Here is a 21,623-nt window from a genome sequence, read left to right on the forward strand (position 1 = left end):
TCAACCATTGGGCTGAACAGAAACAGTTTGGTGCAGGATTGTAAAGAGTTGATATGCAAATAGACACAAGTCAATCTATGCTACTAAACTTAAACAGATATACATTTTAAATATACCTACATATATATAATATTTATGTACCTAGTGTGTGATAATCACGCAGACTTTTAGTCATAATTTTTTCTACACGTCATGTCGTTTATTGCCTATTTTTTATGTTGTAAGTTAATCATTATGCTGAGCTATTTTTACATGAATTGTGACAGAAAGAAATCTTTTATACCAAATGTTCAAAAAATTTCGTGGAATGCTCCTTATGAATAAATGCTTCTTATTTCGATTTTTGGTGAATCTATTCTAATAATTCACCAACAATTGGCTACTTGACTGTTTTTTGTAAATAATGTCAAACGATCTTGATTTTCCTAAGGATCAAATGTCTATACTCATGGCGTTTAAGCAACACAAAGGTCAGAAATGAGAGTTAAAGTCTGACGCTCGCACTCGACGATTGAAACGCCTCTAACAAAATGATAAGGTGATGTGACGTCACATCATATAAGTCTGTTCTAAATGTATGGAAGAACAAGGAAATTGCCATTTTGACGCTGAAATATTGCGTTTATGTGTATAGTTTTCATACAATTTATTTTTCAATAAAATGTAGGAATCGAATGGTACCATTTTCTTTTCTATTTTTGAAAGACAAAAAAAAATTTTTTTTTGAGACTTCGCAGCGTTGTATTTTTTTATAATCTCAATATAATTTTTTAAATTCCACTTTTTTATAATGGATGTTTCAGTTTCTATCCATTTAACTAAATTTTGTTATAATATTCAACATGTGTCAAGTACCCAATTGAAATAAGAATTCTTGGAGCCTTAATTGATTATAAACTAGATTGAAATTGTTCAGTGAACCCACAGTATACAGTAATCACTCGGCTGATGACGATGATGATTAACCAAAATTTGACTTAAAATAATTATATTTGATCAAAATCGGTATATCCGTTGGGGCTCCACAGTACAGTTAGATAAACAGAATAAACATTGTCAACTTCAGTTACACCAGCCACAATTAGCGGACTTCAACATGTCACGTATTCTCGCATTCGTATATACGAATATTCGCATCATTTTAACCATTCGCATCGACATTCACATTGCTATCAAATGAAGTGAATATTTTTCGAATGCAAAGGGCGCACGCAGGCCTATCTTGACGACTATAGGCCGTATCCTATCTAACGCGTTTTAACCAGTAGACAGCACTTCTCAACACTATAACAATCCGGTACTAAGGTAACATATGTTTTATGTACTTACTGCTTGTTTAGAGTTCCGTAGCCAAATGGCAAAAAACGGGACCCTTACGCAATTATAGTTTGGTATACGAAATTTTTATTCAACCATTACAATCGACAAGTAGAAAACTTCATTTTAATTTTACTTGAATTAAAACTCTTGTTTCTGGGAATATCACAACACAACACCAACACACTGGAATTTAATTTTTTAGAAAGTTCCCTTTGAAACCTTCTTAAATATAATTTACAAGAAATTCATATAAGCAGTTACATTCGCGAGCAAAGAAACGGAGAAACACCACATATTTGGCTTCTCCGCTCAATTTTTTTTTACATACCTGAAGAAAATAGTATCTAATTAAAGCTGATAATATAACCTAAAAATTCTGTGATTTTATTTTTATTTGAGGAAAGTAATAAATTCCATGAATAACATATTAACATGTCTCATAAGAGTCTGTCTAGGCTTCTAAAAACAATTACTGATTTTCAAAATCAAAAAATCCTTTTAAATAAAGCTTACTATAATCTTTCCAAGCGTTTTTTGTCTACCTATTCTTAGAAAACAGGGATTTTATCATTATCATTAGGTTGTGTTATTTCCTTTCATTTGATACTATTTTCATCAGAATTTCATTGAAATTTGAGTTTGAAGTTTGAGGAAGATAGAGATGGAGATGCACAAATGATGTAATTGACAGGATTTTTTAATTTCAAAGTTAAGAGGCTATTAAACTTCTATGAAGATTTCCACACTTCCATAACGAATTTCATTAAGCCGCCTGGCTAAAAAAAAATGGGTTACCTACAATGAAAAAAAAACGGATCACTGTGTGTTGACGAAAAAAACGATATTAAGGTATAAAGTTTTAAATTTCAATTCTACCCCAGTTACGGAATCCAGGCATAAGTATACAAATGCAAATAAAAAGACGAAAAGAATTCAAACAACTCATAAAAGGCTACATTAGCAGTCTTCTCAGTACATCGACCTTCGCGAAGCACGTAATTTTAATATTGCTTTCCTTTCAGTATTAAATTTTCCCCACGAACGAAGATATTCGCGAACAGTCGAGTGGAAAAACTTTATTCGTGAAAGACATTTCCAAGTGATGTGCATGTAGGAGAAGTTTAGAATTAAGTACAAAATACCTAGTTATTGTTTGACAAAAGTTTCTAAGCAGTGTTTTGATGTAGAAAATTAGTTTTCAGACAGGACAATATGAACAAGATTAGAGTTTAATCTTACCGCGACATCTAGATGTAATTCATAATTTGTTATTACAATATTTACAATCTAAATAAACCTCCCGTCCGTATCATGTTGTATTTAAAGTATATACTTTTTAACACTAAGTAAATAAGCAAATTTTCGCATAAAACATTACATATTAAGTACTTCGGCATCCGGGTAAATCTTATTCAATAAAACCATTGCATTGCAAACACTGCAAACGAACTAAATAATAAAAAGCTGCGCAAAGCAGAAGTGCATTATAGTTTCAAACTTCCCACAATCGAACTGCTAAAATAAAAACACATTTAAGAAGAGTTCTGAAAGAAAGCTCCCAGCTCGAAGTGTTTGTAAAAAAATTACGCTTCTTTTCTTGTCCGTCGGGAAAAAATGTGGCCGTGGAAGCTTTAGAAGTTGGCAAAAAAGTAGTTTTAATACTTTATTAAGATGTTGAATTGATCTTGAAGCCAATTCAAACTTATATTTTAACATCAAAATGATGACACAATTGATGGTGATGGTTGATGTAAGCTACCCTATAACCTACTTTGAAATGTAATAGTGCCACCATTTTGTAAGCGTTGAAAATCTAGGACCGTCGGTCCCAGCGTGCACAAGATTTTTGCAGAAATTGCGAAGCGTCTGGTTGACGTAACTGGTGACCGAAGAGCTGGCGGCATCCTCGCATAACGTATGAGCATTGTGATACAACGAGGAAATCCCGCCAGCATCCTTGGTTCAATGCCTAAATGGCCTATTTTAGATTTAAGCTAGTTATAGTAATTATTTGTAAATATCCATTGTGTTATATTGTTATTGTAAGTAAGATCCTATGTCCTAGTTCTGAGCACCCCAACAAGTCCCGCCCGAGCAGAGCAGCCCGAAAAGTCAAGATCGGCGTGAAACAGTTTTTTTAACCATCGATTACGATGTCTGTCGTATGACTCTTACGTGATTAGTGTCACTTTGTCGCATTGCACTGTCACATTTGTTACATAAACTGCAGCTGCATTATTGTCTATTCCGTTGATAAAATGAGTGCCGTTCGCCGCCACATAACTAACTACTACGATTATGACTTTCAAGCCCTCACTCATGTTATCAAGGAAATTGACAGATACAGCAGTAATGTTGCAACAGTTATGTAGCTGCAGCTACATTCTAAACATCGCCTTAAGTATAAGATCATGTTTGGATAAAGTAATTTTTGATTTCAACAGAGCTCACCTGGCTGGTTTGGTTGAAACGGTTGAAATAAAGTCGCTTTGCGTGCGTAGAGATATTTAAGCAATAAAACATGCTGCTTTTAGGTAGCTATTTTAATGTTTTAATCTTTATTTATGTAACTCGTGTAAAACCGTCTGTAAATCATAAGGTTAGCTGTAATTTGCGAGGTTTTGGTAGTTTTGTTGATAAATAATATATTGAAGCGATGCCATCTGATGTTAATATTAAAAACAAAACCGATCGAGTTTGTTTAACTCGATTACACGATACAATTATTCAAGTAACTTTACACAAAAGATTTCTTACAAGAAGACGTACACTAAGTATGATATGTATACAATGCCATCTATCGCCAAATTGGCTAACTAATTTGGGCAACCTAAAGTACAGATGTAGTGAATAATCCTTTCTCATCGTATTTTTACAAAAACGTACGAACGTGTCATGCTATTTCAGTCCGTCTGAGTACAAAAAGTACTGAGGTTGACTGAAGAAGCATGATAAATACGAACGTTTCCGGGAAAACACGAAGGGAAAGGATTATTCACTACATCTGTAGTCTAGTCGAAAAACTAAAATTTTGTGTCGTCCCCTCTTCATAGTTTTTTTCTTTATTTTTCCTTGAGTGTTTTTATAGACACAAATACAATGTTCTAACGACTAATTATCTTGTTCCAGGTAATCGAGTGTAGTGTCAGTGCAGTGTAGTGAGTGAATGCGTGAGTGCCATGTGCGAGCGTCGGGCGCACGGCGCGCGAGTCGTCGCCTGGCTAGCTCTGATGGTACTAGGAACGAATGCCTTCGACACGGAGGATTTTCTCAGCGATCTTGATAAACCAGGTGAGTTTTAGTTTTTAGTCGTTCTAGAGCCAATCGCCGATCAGTTAAAAAAAAAAAAGTAAACTAATAGTTAGTCGACATGGAGAATTTACTCAGAGGTCTCGAATCTTGACACTTATAGAGTTGGACCACGCTTAGTTTTCTTGCCAAGTGCTGCGGCAAGTATGGAGCTTATAGGGTATTTTTACTCCAAGTTTTTGCAAAGTTAACGTCGTCAGAGTCTATTAATAACACAATAAGGCAATCAAGAGTAGTGTCACAGTGTAGAGAGTGAATGTGTGAGTACCATGTGCAAGCTTCGGGCGCACGGTGCGCCGTTGCCTGGCTCAGAAATCTAAACTCAAGGTTTGTCAGCGAACTAGTGAATGTGGTGACAGACTGACAGTGTAGTGAACATAGTGAGATCGTGTTGTTTGTTGCTACAAGTGGTAGGTGACTCAAACCCAAACACCACACCACAATGCCCGCCTACTACGACAGCGCAAAATCTCCCCCAACCGGTTCTATCAGCGCGCGCGCAATACGCGATTCACGGCCGTCGTGAACGCTGCTCGCACTGTGAGTGCTTGAGAAAGGAGACCTAAGCTCTCCGAAACATGTCGCGCGAGTGACTAAAAATACGTGAATGTAATCCGTAGAATTATTTTGATGTTAGTATTCTGAGCGTGAAGTTAACCGATCGCATTAAAAATACAATACTTTGCACCAAAACTGGAATAACTGATGTAGCTGAAACTGCCGCTAAGCTCCAATGGGACTGGGTAGGACACGTCTGCCGAATGACCTGTGGTCCAAAACAGTCACCCGTTGGGTCCTACAAATTGTAAGGCGTCACGGTAGACCTCGTCGGAGATGGCGGGACGAACTTGACGCCTTTGACAGACACTGGTGGGAGACTTCCGAGGATAGGGGCACGTGGAAGAATAAGAGGGAAGGCTTTGCCCAGCAGTGGGACAATATGGGCACATAGTAATAATAATAAGTAGTGGCCATACTTACTAGTTGTACCTACATGTATAGTTACCAACGTGACATGTCGAATTGTATTGTTGCCGTATCGTCGAATTAGTTGTACATATATACATACATACATACATAATAATCACGCCTATTTCCCGAAGGGGTAGGCAGAGACCGCGGATTTCCATTTGCTACGATCCTGACATACCTCTTTGGCTTACTTCACTTTCATGACATTCCTCATACACGCTCCTCGGTTTAGGGTGTACGTCAATAAGGAATTGCAAATGGACATGACTGCACCAATTACATGTTGTACCTCAATATCATTTTTTTTAAGTTATCTATCAATTGTAATTAATTAGTACTGTTGACAGTTTTTAACAGATACCGGTTACCAAAGCGCGATTTATTTGGTGAGCAAACAAAAGGTTGGTAAACTTATTAATCAATTATGATAATGTGGTGTTGAATATTTACGCAATTGTTTTGCGGCTTTGTGACGGCGTATTCTGTACATTTTTTAGTGTGTACTCAATAAGTCAAAGCTAATTACTGCTATAGGTACATGTATACATACAAATTTGTATTTTAAAACCCTAACATGCCTCATTTCGCGGCATTTGGATTTCTTTTTAGAATTCCGTACCCAAACGGTCAAACGGGACCCTATTACTAAGACTTCACTGTCCATCCGTCTGTGTGTCACTGGGCTGTATCTCATGGACCGTGATAGCTAGACAGTTGAAATTTTCACAAATGATGTATTTCTGTTGCCGCTATAACAACAAATACTAAAAAGTACAAAACCCACGACCCAAAAAAGGGGATACATAAGGAGCACAAAAAAATACTTCCATTCTTTACCTACGTATGAACCTGTTTTTCTTGATTGATTTTCGCATATCATTTATCTTTGTTACACTCGTTAAAAATAAGTGTCTTTCTTTTTCGATGCACGGGAGCTCGTTAGCACGTGCACATTTCGTATGACTAAAGGCATCTTGTACAATGTGTACAAGGTAAGCGCTTCAATTTCGGAACTGATGCGGACACAGGAGGTGGCCATAGGAGCTCTGTGATAAAACAACGCAACATTTGTTTAAATCTGTTAGAATTGTCTCATGTCTGAGTATTAGTTGCCTGTTGAAAAAAAGTCACGATAAAAGCTTGTACTTATCGAAACTGTTTTGTTGTCCGAAAAACTTATTCGTTAGCATGTGACATCTATATCAGTTTATGTGTGCTAAGTTACCACGAGTTGAAACACATCTTTTTATAACTAAACAGCATTTCACCATTAAAAAAACTCCAGAAAACTAGAAACGTAAAAATTCACAAGCAAATTCAAAACTGAATTTTTTAAAAGCGCCATAATTACTTCACTCGTAACACCTCCAATGTTAGAGCGAGCTATTAAGATTTCTTTTTTCTTTCGCAGCTCGAAAGAAATTTAAGTTAGTCTGGAAAATGTTTCTTGGATCTGATTCGCTAATTTAACTTCTGTGCTTTGAATTCTTGTTTTGCTTGTCTTTTTGAAAAACAACCTATCTAGTTTTTTTATGTTCTCTTTCATGACTGTGTTGTGTTTAATGAGACAACTGTTTTTTTTGGATAATTTTTGGTAAAAAAAAAGTAAGCATTGCGTTGTCGAAAAAATATTTTATGGCATCGACTCAATCCAACATTATAAGGCTTGTGCACGCCGGATGCGTGTGCGTAGATGTGCGTGTGCACGGACGCATTGTACCTAATTACAGATCCTTATGAGAGACGCCACACATTTCACACCACGTCTACGCGTAGCAACAGGTGTGTTCTGGCCTTATAGTTAGACAACAGCTGTTTGTCAATGGAGCGTAGGCAAAGGAAGGCTATAGCTAATTTGTTTTCTGTCCACTTGACGAAGCCCGCGTTGCTTATCATGAACTAGATGATAATGACTTGACTTGTCATACTTGAATAAAATAAAGTAGTTTTTTATTCTACCTCTGGAGTTGCAGGCGTCCATATAGGCTGCGGTGTCTGCTTACCATAAGGCGGCCGTATGCTTGTTGGCAGACTTGGTATAAAAAAATGTTTATTAAGGTACAAGTTGGAACCCAGGTACGTAAGGCGACTGCAGACGACACGTCGCCTCGTCACGACTGGTTTCTATGTATATCTATGAAATACCATTCGAACTCAGCGACACGAAGCCCAGCTACCGCTGAGCCCAACTGCAGATCAGAGGGCCTACCACGAACCATGTTCGACTTGTTACCTCTCTGTCGCACATTGTAAATTCGTACGTAAGTGGGAGGCTACACGTCGAACGTGGTTCGCGGTAAGCTCTCTGTCGTGCCGCTGACGTCATGAAACACTCGGAACCAATTAGATACGGTGCTGCGGTATATAATCGGGTTCGAATCCAACACAGCGACATGACGAAGTCTCCAGTATTTGTCTGCGGTCGCTACACCTCGGCGGGTTTCAATTTGTACCCTTAATATAAAGTTCAAACAAACTACTATTGAACTAGTCCCAGGACAGATCTCCAAAAATGGACTAAAATATAGATTGAAATTACGTTCCGATGGCCCCTCCAATTGAAAGCGATGTTGACCCTGATGTAATCAGACTATCCAAAATCAAAGTTTGGTTACCATCAGTGTAAGAACAATCAAAATTGTGTGTACCTGTTATGGAAATAGAGGTCTCATGGCTCCTATCACCAAGGGGAATGAAAGACACTGGCAATTACTTTGGTAACAATGGTAATTACTTTGCATACGTTTTCCAACTTGAAGTCATTTAGGTAAGGCGAGAATTTGTGTACTTTACTTCTGGTTCTTCTCAGCATATTCGCGTCCACTGCTGAACGTTTGCCTCTTTCTGGATATCCATGTTGTTCTGTATGCGGCGGTTCTATGCCAGGTCGGCCCTGCCGTCTTTCTAATATCGTCCGACTGTCTAGTTCGTAGTTTTCCGTCGTTTCGGCTTCTTAGTCGAGGTCTCCGGATTAGTTAGTACTCATTGGCCCCGTCGGTCGTCATCCCTGCGACAGATATGGCCGGCCCATTCCCACTTCAGTTGCGCAATTCTTTTGGCGATGACGGTAACTTTCGTGCATTGGCGAACGTCCTCATTCCGAATTCTGTCTCGCAGGGAAATCCCGAGCATCACGCGCTCCATAGCTCTCTGATTTTACTATCGATGTTATACCATATAGGATTTTGAAAAAAAATACGATTCTTGCATGCATGAGAATTTAAATCTAAATTATTTGGAATAAAGTTAAAAATAAGCTGGCTACACGCTTTATATCATAATGTCTTTAATTAAACCGCGGTTTCAATTACTATTATTAATGTGTGTTCGTTATGGTAATGATCTCAATGGCATTTAAAATATTTAATTGTGTTTTCAATTCTTGATTCATAGTCACATTCCTTTCATATAATTAAAAAGGCGCCAACGACGAAAGTAAAATAAATGCATTCCGTCAAACGTTGTATTGATGGATTATGTCTTACAACTTTTATGATGACTTATATGTCGTCACCCACGTCAAGTATTCCGCCCACCTGGTAATAGATTATATGTCATCATCATCTTTGGCCACAGCATCTTTGCAGATGATAGTTGCAGCGACTAAGGAGGTATTTTGAGGAACTAGTCTAAAGCCTACATCGATTGCGATGACTGTATAGGGAGCGTGCATGAACTGTAGGAGGCAGCAAGGGAGCCGTCAGAGATTTAGCGCGAAGCATAAATGTGATGTTTTTTGTTTCGATGTAGCCCACAAGATGGCAGAACCTACTATGCACAAGAAAACACATCGTGACGTCTATATGTGCATGTTTATGGTTCCGATTCAGGCCACAAGATGGTAGACCCTCCACGCGCACGGTCCCTATAGCCGATTGGCGTTTCTTTCAGCATCGATAACAGATGTGTCTTGACTCCTGGCGTGGACCAGCAGCTCTGCTTGAGTTGGTTCAACCAGAGCGCATCGTGCTTTGCCATGCCTTTCACGCAGGTTCTGATTCTGATGCCACTCATTTCTCATCTCCGCGCGTTGCTCCCATTCATCGTACAGGAACCCTTGAAACGCATGTACTAAATTTAAAACATAAGCAAAGATAGGTTCCCTTGGAGAATTTTTTCATTACATAACAGGACAGTTTCCTTGTGCTTACGGAGGAAGCGCACATATCCACATTATCCATATCTCAAACCGAAGGATACGTGTTAAATTTGATAACAAAATCGTGTTAACCAAACAGAAAACGAGCAATTTATCAAAATAAACAGCAAACAAAATATGGAAAGTATAAAAAATAGAAGACCTGAAAGATTCAAAAGTATCTTTTCGTTCCAATAATATTATTATAAAATGAAATGTACAGCAACTATATACCTCGATAAACGCAATATTTCACTGCCAACATTCATGACGTCACGATCAAGTACCGTTTAGTTAGGGGCGTTTCGTGTGTAGAGTACGATTGTCATACTTTTTCTGTCATTTCTGACTTTTGTATTGCTTTGATGCTGTGTCCATTATGGACCTCAAAACATAATCGACTGATACTATTAATAAAAATTTGTCATCTAGCCTATTGACGTATGAGTGCAAAATCGGCTTATCTTAGTCACAGTTTTGTCATGGTGACCCTACCTCTATCTATCTATCAACTGACTGATACCTATGATTTCATATAAAAAAATAATCAAACCTGGTTTGTCGCAAGTTTATTGTGTTACCATTTTTTTTATATGTTTTGACGCAGGTTTCACTGGTCAAGGTCACGGATATAGGTTATAGGTTTCCTTCGTGAGCTTGGTTTCCGCAACTCGACGTCATATTATCGCGCCTATTTTGCGTGGTGGGTTGTCGGCACTACTCTTGCCAACCCAACTCTACCAAGAAGCCTAGCAGACCCTCGATGTTGCCGACGACTTCTGGGAGAGACCCTGGCGAACCGTGGTATTGTGCCTGGTACTCTGCCACCCCTGAGCATTCGAGAATGGCGTGAGCGGCTGTCTCCTCTGCTTCCATGCACGCCCTGCAGAGGGGGCTATCTGTAACACGTAGGGTTAATAGGTGTTTGTTAAGTGGGGCGTGGCCGGTTATGGCCCCAGTCAGAAGCCGGAGCTGTTGCCTCTTCAACTGTCTCAGCCTCCTTGATAAACCGGGGTCGATTGTCGGGAGGGCTTCCTTCGTCTGCCTGCACGTGCCTGCCTAGGTTAGACCAGTACTGTTGGTGTTTTACCTTGGTGTTGTGTCGCAGCATGTTACGGAGCCAGGCATAATAAGGCAGAGGTATAATTGGCTCCGGTCCTGCCACCTTCAGTTCCGAACCTCCTCTCGCCAATATGTCGGCTGCATCGTTACCTCGCGAGCTGGTCACGGATAAATCATGTCCGAGCAAAATATCAAAACAGAGATTTGCGTAACTCTAACTACCCGACAGGTCTACGAAAACCTTGTGGGTAGACATCACTATTTTAAACCACCCAACACACATCGTCATCATCCTGTCCTTTTCCCAACTTCATTTGGGGTCAGGCCTTCTTGCGTTTCTGCGCCAGGAAAATCTGTCCCGTGTTGTCAGTGTCAGTTTTACGTCTTCAGGTTTCTTTTGACAGCCACCCAACACACATATGTTAATTATTGTCAATAGTCCGACACCTATCATTTGTTTCTACTACACCAACTATCTAGATTCAGTCCGGTCCGTCCAGATTTTGGTTACCATTAAACTACCTTAATCATGCAAACTATTCGTACTATGTTACGAAAACTTTCGTGCAGTATTTTTCCACAAAATTAAATTTCTCTTGAAAGTGGCCTTATAGTTGGAAATATTAGATTAAAATACCTCTACAAAGCTTACGAACTATTTTAGAAAGTTTAAATTATATTGCAATTTAAAAACTTTAGTTAACACACGAATGAACGTTTTTGCATCACATTAAAACTAGTTTTATGTTAAAAACTTTGTAATGAATGGGAATGGTACCTAATTTTTTTTGATATCATTATAATATCAATATATTTACTATAAACTGAACTATAATAGTAGATTTCAACAAATCTGTAGGTAGCAGCGGATAAAACTACGCGTTAAGAGTGAAGAATAGCTTTTTGAATCTAACGAAATAACGTGCGGTTTAAGAGGAATTTCCCTGAGCTCCCTGCCGAGGTTTTCCCGAGGGTATACAGTATGGGGTTCTTCAAAAAAGGAGTGTACAGGTTTTTAAAGGGTCGGCAACGCGCATGTAACACCTCTCGTGTTGCAGGCGTCCATAGGCTGCGGTGACTGCTTACCATCAGGCGGGCCGTATGCTTGTTTGCCACCGACGCGGTATAAAAAAAAAAAAGCACTGTCCCATTCTACCATTCCACGCTCTGCTGCCCCAGAGGTATAGATATAGAACCTATGTCACAGTTCAAAAAAAAGCTTACGCTTTCTCATTCCTTTAATTTAAGCATTTGTAGTAAAAAGCATAGAGGAACAATTAGACAGAGGCCGCGCCACTGACGACCAGCTGTGACACTGCAATGGCGGACGGTTTCAATGTGTGCGTGTCACGAATGTATACCTAGGCGGATTGAGTACATTTTCTCTATAAGTACATTGGTACGAACACCTTTGTAGCTCTGTGATAAGCAGAGATCGGACAAATTTGCGTCATTGCTCGCAATAATGTGGACATGACTCCAAAATTAATCAAATATGTAATCATTTAATTAATTTCTTACTTGACTTAAATTTTAATTCCTAGTCAATAAATACAAAAGTTTGTTAAAGTATAGATTTATTAAAGAAAATAATCAGTATTTTTTCCAAATTTTCTGCAGTCAGTCTATTTCTTTTTACATCAAAAATATACTTAAGTGCTGAAAAACTCCGCTCGCACTCCACTGATGTTAATGGGTCAAACTTAAGTAGTTTTATAGGAATATTATTATTCCAGTATAATTCAGAGTTTATTTTCTGTTCTTTGTTTAGTTTATCCCGATTTTGAGGTTATCGCCCACAACTTAGAACAGAAAATAAACTCTGAATAGGGTTGTTTCCAATTTTTTGAAACGCTTGTATTACGTTGTATATTAACTAAAAGTTGCCCTAAAATTCAACTTTTATACAAAAAACGTCTTTAAATATGTTAAATTAACAAAATATATTTTGGACAAATGCTTTCGCGCCCAAAACGCTCTTTGAAAATTCTGTCACGTCACAGTTTACGATTTGACACATAACTAAATACATACGTAGAAGATACGAACTGTCAACTGACATTTGTCATTTGTTGTTTATCGCCTAACTGTCAACAGTGTCAATCCGAGAGTTGTGACGTCATCAGAATCTTCAATGACGTTTCGAGTTTGGTCACGTGACGTGTGCCAAAAGATATTTTAAATTCAATATTTACAAAAATATGGTCATTACAGGTCTCCTAAAAGTAGTTTAACATGTTCTTATAATCCAAGAGAATTTATTGGGATACAATTTTATTCTGCCCTAAGATTTGTAGATGGAAACAACCCTATTATACTGGAATAATAATATTCCTATAAAACTACTTAAGTTTGCCCCATTAACATCAGTGGAGTGCGAGCGGAGTTTTTCAGCACTTAAGTATATTTTTGATGTAAAAAGAAATAGACTGACTGCAAAAAATTTGGAAAAAATACTGATTATTTTCGTTAATAAATCTATACTTTAACAAACTTTTGTATTTATTGACTAGGAATTAAAATTTAAGTCAAGTAACAAATTAATTAAATGATTACATATTTGATTAATTTTGGAGTCATGTCCACATTATTGCGAGCAATGACGCAAATTTGTCCGATCTCTGGTGATAAGGTTCAATTTAGTATGGCAAAAGAAGTGGGAGCGCCTTCCACTTTACAACTTCATGGATTAATATCGTATTTTACGAAAGATAACGTGATAATTGATTGAGAAAAATGTATCCTGTCTCTTTTTTTCTTTCAATCGGTGGAAGTTTTGCAACATTTGACCACGTAGGCGTATTTTTTTTTCTTCAAACAATACACTGATTGTCTGATGTCTCAATTCGACTGACGGATTGGTGGATGAAGCTAGAGATAACTGTCAATGTGTGTGTGTCACGCGTAAATAGTAGGAAATTGGTGGATGATGGAATCCTAGTTGTGTTTTAGCGAAACTACGTCCTTAGTATTCTAGGTCCATGGTAAAAATTATCGCTTGCAGAAGCATCTGATGCTTGATAATAATAGTTTTTGGTATTGCTAGTAAACATAATAGTATTTGCTAGTAAACATACTTAGCTGTCTATGTTTTTCACTACATACTTGTAATCTCTCAGACCATTTACTGTGACCTGAAATACCTTGAATGTCTGGCACGCAGCGCACCTTCAAGCTCCGACGTCACAAAAACAAAAGACGATACAGTAGGCTTACTAAATATCATAATAATTTTGGTAAACTTAAATAATAAGGTATTCCCTTTTGTATGTACTTGCGCCAAAGAAGGCATGTCCTTATTTTTTTTTCTTATGTTTTGTCTATGGCACTAGCGAATCTTCTTCCTCGCGTTGTCCCGGCATATTACCACGGCTCATGGGAACCTGGGGTCCGCTTGATAACTAATCCCAAGATTTGGCGTAGGCACTAGTTTTTACAAAAGCGACTGCCATCTGACCTTCCAACCCAGAGGGTAAAACTAGGCCTTGTGGTGATAAGTCCGGTTTGCTCACGATGTTTTCATTCACCGAAATGATATTTCGTACATAAGTTCCGAAAAACTCTTTGGTACGAGCCGGGGTTTGAACCCACGACCTCCGGATTGCAAGTCGCATGCTCTTACCCCTAGGCCACCAGCGCTTCTCTAGGCCACCGGCGCTTCTCTAGGCCACCAGCGCTTCTCTAGGCCACCAGCGCTTCTCTAGGCCACCAGCGCTTCTATGTCACTGGCGAATATGGATGCAAAATTTGAGCCCATTCACACTTTTAATAGTATGAAATTTTGAAAGTAGGCAAGCTTAAAAATCGGTCCTTCTTTGGTGCAGGTACCTTACTGGAAGAAGTGAAGTGTTCGGTATAGACATGAGACATTCCCTTAATTGGTTGTCAAACTGTTAAACTGTTTATTGACTTAGCTAAGAGGTTTTTTTTTTAATACAAAAATTTTTTATTTTATAATAATATATATTTTTGTGATGCAGGGGATGGAGCCGCCCGATAAGCAAAACAATGCTCGTGTTGGGAGGCACCGCTCTTCCCTAGATTTACAACTAGTACATATATATTATATTAAAACTACAAGTATGGGTAATTATACAGATTTACTAGTTAAACAGTTTTTAACCCTTTTTTTAATTCATTCATTCATTTGGTTTTATTAGTCCTTTTCACTTAAAGGATGTGTATTGTGGTTCCTGTGCACACAGTAGGTACAAATTTACTTTTGTCTTCACCACTTCATTATTGCAATTATAGAAACATAATATGTTTCTATAATATTATATGTTATTATAAAATTTCAAACTACCTTGACAATCGCAATTTGCTTACACTGTGTTAATAAACCCATGAGGCTTCAGGGAATTAAAGACACGAGTTTGCATTATTATTACCCCCGGAGTTACACACAATGTTTTTCATTACACTTGCGAAGAAATAACTAAATTTTATGCAAAATAATTCTTAAATACGGTGGCGCTTCACACATTCATCCGCCGTTTTGTCAATTTTTGACAGGAAAATTGTGTAAAAATATTTTTAACTGGTATTAAATAATTCAAAATATTTTTTTTGTAACATAAACTCATAGGTATATCATTTGATATTTAATATTTTACTTATAACCTACTTGGTTCGTATGAATTATTGACATAATTTAAAAAAAGCTTCCTAGCTTTTTTTTTACAATCCTGGCATACGTCCTTCAGTACACCTGCATGAAATAAGACCTTTTTCGAGCAAGTGTGATGAAAATCATATTTTAGCGAACTAAGTAAGTTTAAGGCGGGCGGTTTACTTTAGTTTTATTCACTGCGCACCATTTGGCTCTTTCCTCAAAAATGCGCTGAATCTAGGTAACTTAACACCGTAATTAAGCTTGTACGGAATCCCTGTGCCGGATTCTGATTCAACAACGTGTTACGGTTTTGTTCTTATTTTGATGTGACCTTGAAGATCGCTCACGCTGACTGGTGCATGCGAAATGAATGCTCTAAGATACGTTGTAAGGAATATCTACCGTCATCTGTTATTTAGTTGTGATAAGAAATTTAAATGATGGATAATATTCACATTGACACAATGCAAATAGGTTGCCTAGTTAAATTGCGTACAAAAAAAAAACTTTTTTTGTTATTTAACCGTATATTATATTATATGAAATGCCTAGATAAAAATCAGTTAATCAAGGCAACCATGAACTGGACCAACTTTTTAATTAGGCAACCTATTACAATTAGGTTATATATTTTTTGTCCGTAAGCAATTTAACTTTAGGTAACCTATTTGCAATGTGTTAATGTGAATATTATCTAACATTTATTTCTCATCACAAATAAATAACAGATGAGGGTAGATAGTCCTTGTAACGTATCTTCTACCTACAAGAAGTGAAAGTCCTGCTTATAAGATACGTCCCAATCACCACAATCGTCGAGGCCGTATCGTGAATCACCAAGGTCATTACGAACCGTCAAAGTCATATAAAAAACCAGTTTAAGGCCATAACATATTGTGAAATTACATTCGACATCCCTAGCACGTAGCTGAATACGTAAAATAATGTGGTAGTCGTGCGTCAGGCGTGCGCCAATCACCAAGACGATCGTCAAGATCGTATCGCGAATCATCAAGGTCATCACGAACCATCAAGGTCGTGTCAAACCCAGTTCAAAGCCATAACAAATTTTTAAATCACAATCTACATCCCTAGCGCCTAGCTGAATACGTAAAATAATGTGGCAGCGAAATTGTTAATTTCAGCCACGCTTTTTATGACCGCCTGACCTATGAGAAGGACAGATTTGGGACATTCTTTAGATACATTTAGAGGAAAATATTTTTTTTACTATTACCTACGCTATGGCATGCCGGGCTTATTTGTCGGAGAATTTTAGCCATGTCAGTGGAATCGTCTAGAAATTTATGTAAATTTTGCGGGATGACCTTTTATAAGTTTAGGGATTTTTATAAATTTAGCAGAGGTTTTTTTTGTGTGGGTTCTAATATGTTTTTAACTTTAGGATTTGATTCCATAAGTTAAGGAAATGTTAGCGGATAGGTATTTTTAGATGCTTGAAGCTTAGTAGTTAATCTCTTATGTACTCGTATTTTTAAGTTCCTCTATGTCCTATGGGTAGGACAACTGTAGGCACGAATATGACTAAAATTTGGGGATTTTCTTCGTAAATAGAGATTCATGGATTTTTTTTTGCGACCGGTCTGGCCTAGTGTGTGGTGAACCTGCCTATGAAGCCGATAATCCTGGGTTCGAATCCCGGTAAGGGCATTTATTTTTGTGATGAACACAAATATTTATTTCTGAGTCATGGATGTTTTTTATTTATTTAAGTATTTGTCCTGCCTATGAAGCCGATGGTCCCGGGTTCAAATCCTGGTAAGGGCATTTATTCGTGTGATGAGCATGGATATTTGTTCCTGAGTCATGGGTGTTTTCTATGTATTTAAGTATTTATATAATATTTATATATTATATATATCGTTGTCTAAGTACCCTCAACACAAGCCTTATTGAGCTTACTGTGGGACTTAGTCAATTTGTGTAATAATATCCTATAATATATATTTATTTATTTGTATATCAAATATATCGTTGTCTGAGTACCCACAACAAAATATTTCTTTAGCTTACAGTGGGACTTCAAGTCAATTTGAGTAAGAATGTCCCTATATTATTCATTTGTTTATTAAATATTATCATACTTACTCAAATACTAGCTGAAGTAGTCCCACGCACTATAAAGTTTGAACATTAAAATTATATCCTTCACATAGGACATTAAGCATTTGATGCTTTGTCTGTCGATAAATCTTTACCAAAACCGTTATTGAAGCTTTAAAACAAACATTTATGGCCGTAACTGCTTACGTCAGTTTCATATCATGTTTATATCGAATAAAAGTCGGTGGAGGTAAATTACAGTTGTGATCTGTGCTCGTGTTATCCGTGCTTTAAGCCTTTGATGTATTATCTGAGGGTATAAAAATAGGCGTATGACGGATTTGGGGATGCGTGGGTGCATTGGGACCTTAAAGGTATTTCTTCATATTATCTAGTCATGATTTCTTGGTCATTTGGCCAATCTCTTAACGCCTACTATACCAATAAGGATTCAAATATATGTCCCTCACTATTGATTTTAAATATGTAAGAAGTAAAAAATAAATATAAAATATTGGACAATTTTGAAAAAATCGACCTAGCCCCACAGTAAGCTCAAAGAGGTTTTTGTTGTGGGTTCTTGACGATGATATATATAATAGATATATATACATAAGTACTTAAATAAATATTCATAACTCAGGAACAAATTGTGATGAACACACAAATAAATGGCATTACCTAGATTTGAACCCGGGACCCCTTACTTCGTAGGCACTAGGGCTAGTAGTCCGTAAAGGTGTAAGGTAGGTTTTTAAATTTAAATTTCGTGTTTAAAGTATTCACACTACAATATATACACTATTAACTGACATAAATGTCAAAAATTCAAAATTCAAAAATTTATTCTACAAGTAGGCCTCAAAGGCTCTTATAAGTCAGTAAAACATTATAGTAACATCATATAGTGACATGAAAAATACATAACAACATTTTCAGTGTCATATACCAAAGAAAAAATGACGAAGTCCTCCAGAGCCGAAGGCCGGATTTGAACTGGCGTCTTTTAGCTATCGTGGCTAATGCCTTGAACCGATAGGCCACCTCGCCACTCCGAAGTCTCCGAACCCAACTCCACTTGAGGCTTTCCGTCACTTTTTCTTTGGCATATGACATTTATTTACGTGAAAAACATTCACCAACTTATCTTTTCCATCTACCACAATAAATTAACTAACTAACTAATTATTGTAGCTCAGCGACCTTAAGAGGGTCTTGGCTTCCGAAACAAGAGCACGCCACTTTTCCCGATCCTGCGCCGCTTCCTGGCAATAATCGGCTTGGAGCTGCCGCAGGTCCGCTTCAACGCTGTCTCCCCAGGGGTATCTGGGTCGACCCACCGGGCGGCCACCAGTCGGTCTTCCCAAGTACGCCCTCTTGGCAGCCCGATACGCTGTCTTTCCCGCGGTATCCGTGTCGACCCACCGGGCGGCCACCAGTCAGTCTTGCCAAGTACGCCCTCTTGGCAGCCCGATACGCTGTCTCCCCAGCGGTATCCGTGTCAACCCACCGGGCGGCCACCAGTCGGTCTTCCCATTTACGCCCTCCTGGCAGCCCGATCCTCTTCCATTCTAAGTAGGTGACTGAACCAGCGAAGTCTGTGGAATATGGTTTCGCCGATGATATTAGGTTCGCCCACCAACTCCTCGATTTCGGCATTCTTGCTTATTCTCCACGTGTCATCATCTTTCTGATAGGTTAATAAATTAAACAAATATAATTCGCCTCCTCAAATGCGCCTCAACAGTTTATTACCCTTAACATGTCTTGTATCGGAAAGAGATGTAAATAAATTATTCTTGTTACATTTTAGCTCAGCGTTGTAATGACCTAATTAATTATGATGTTTGCATGTTTCATACCGCAAATGTTAAATATAAGCAAAGCATTTCAATGTTATTATATCTTGCATGTAAATATATTTGTTCTTGATGTTATATTACCTATTGTGAATTAAATGCTATTGTATTATTTATATTATGTTATATTATAGTCAGCAAACGAGCAGACGAACCGCCTGATGGGAAGCGGTCATCGTCGCCCATGGACATAAGCAACATCATAGGATCCACTTAAGCGTTAGCGTTGCCGACCCTTGAAGAATCCCATGTCGTAGCGCAAAGGAAATGCCTCAGGAGGCAACTCATTCCACACTCTGCACGTTCTAGGAAGAAACGAGCGAGATGCCCGCTTACTCTTGGTGTGCCATGTATGTAAGAAAGGAGGATGAGTTTTCCTCCTTTGGCGGGAGGTGCGGTGATAAAAACGTGACGTTGGCACCAATTTAAAAAGTTTTTCGGAGCATTCCCCATTGTACAAACAACATTATTCTGAGCAATTTCCATACATTTTTGTAATCAAAAGTTTTTATTTTAGTTACGATTTTTTTTTTTCAGAATCATTAGCGAAAATAAACTAATTTTGAACTTGCTGGGTTGACACATTTTAAGTACGTAGGTTTTGTAGCGACTTTTGTCTATTTGTGCCTATAATTATAGGACGACCAGTTTGTCCTAGTGGGTAGTGACCCTGCCTATGAAGCCGATGGTCCCGGGTTCAAATCCTGGTAAGGGCATTTATTCGTGTGATGAGCATGGATATTTGTTCCTGAGTCATGGGTGTTTTCTATGTATTTAAGTATTTATAAATATTTATATATCATATATATCGTTGTCTAAGTAGCCTCAACACAAGCCTTATTGAGCTTACTGTGGGACTTAGTCAAATTGTGTAATAATGTCCTTTAATATTTATAAAAAAAATGATGTACGTGTGACGCACCTAAAAGTAGTCTCCATACAAAATCTGTATCTAATTTCTATTGCTTCATGTATATATTTGTATATTAAGAGACAGAGAGAAACCTTTGAGTTTAGACTAAAAAATATATCAAATCATAAAACTCAACATCGAACAGTATATAAAAAGTAATAAATAAAAGACAACATTAAATAGGTTACAATAAATTAAATTGGTTTCATTGACAAATATTTTAATTATGAAGGGTACTAAAATAACATTTATAACACGGAACCCATGTCGATAAATACGATTCAAGTCCACCCATAAGCCAGTAAGTACTTCGCGTGACAACCTCCCATAAAATCTAACTATGAGAATATATGCCCGACTCATGTATGCCCTTCCCAAGGTTTCGACTTTTTATTTCAACCCTAGCTCTGTGTAACAAATTACAAACGTTATAATTCATAATATTATAGGGTTGTCGACGAGTGTCCAAATGATTTAATGTATTCTTTGTTTGTTCGTTAAACGGATACGTGGTTTTATTCTTTTTTAAAGGTTATTTATTTTTATTAGGCGATTTATTTTTTATTAAATTAAGTTGTCATGAATCGTTTTTGGGATATATTTGGAAGTAAACTCGTTGATGCGGATTATCCTTTGAAAAACGTTTAGCTTTTGACATTTTATAAAGCCCCTAGATTAATTGATTCCCGAAGCCAAAGGCGAGGGCTTTATTAACACGAGTTTGTAATTCCTGTATCGCCCGTGGCACACACAATGTTTTCATCACACTTGCTCGTAAAAGGTGTTATTACACGTAGGCGATGCGGTCCGTAAGTCATGGCATTAGCCATCAAAATGACTACATATTATGTGAAATTGCAATAAAATAAAAACTTTATACTATTTATTTTTATTATTATTGTAGTTTGTGGGCCTTTGAATGCCACGTCGACCAGGCATTGGTCTATTGTGACAGCCCTTTAAAGTTCATTACTGATGCCCGTTGAATCCATGAAATTCCAGATTCTTTGGGCCGTAATGTTCTGTACCTCATAGGGTTGCAATACGTGCCGCCCTAGGTGGGTACTTCTTTTTGACATTAGTGGTCCGCAGGAGATACTATCCTATGTAAAGTACAATGGAATGAACTCAACTTTTACCTCAACTGCACCGCAGAAAGGAAATCGCATTAACTCAAACAAGTCTCCGATAACAGGGACTCGGACCAATCGCATGAAAATTAGTTTCATTAATACCTAAGAGGAGCGTATAATTTAGTTTGCTCTGGAGACGAATTCAGAAGAGGACATTTAACATCAATGTAATGTGTGATTTTGTGATGTATGACCTCACTGTACAAATTTAACGTATGAGGTTGGCCACAAATATAAA

The 21,623-nt window shown here is 37.6% G+C and overlaps 1 protein-coding gene across 2 annotated transcripts in view; it reads left to right on the forward strand.

The window, feature by feature from the left end:
• The window catches only part of LOC133528126 (hemicentin-1), a 569,794-nt gene that overhangs the window by 239,307 nt on the left and 308,864 nt on the right, over positions 1 to 21,623 (forward strand). For both annotated transcript variants that reach the window (XM_061865357.1, XM_061865358.1), the window contains one exon: positions 4,450 to 4,611. In XM_061865357.1, coding sequence (XP_061721341.1) covers positions 4,500 to 4,611 — 112 coding nt within the window. In that variant the 5' untranslated portion in view covers positions 4,450 to 4,499. The remainder of the gene's footprint in view (positions 1 to 4,449; positions 4,612 to 21,623) is intronic.

This window comes from Cydia pomonella, chromosome 19 (genome assembly GCF_033807575.1).
Source record: "Cydia pomonella isolate Wapato2018A chromosome 19, ilCydPomo1, whole genome shotgun sequence".
Taxonomy (NCBI): Eukaryota; Metazoa; Arthropoda; class Insecta; order Lepidoptera; family Tortricidae; genus Cydia; species Cydia pomonella.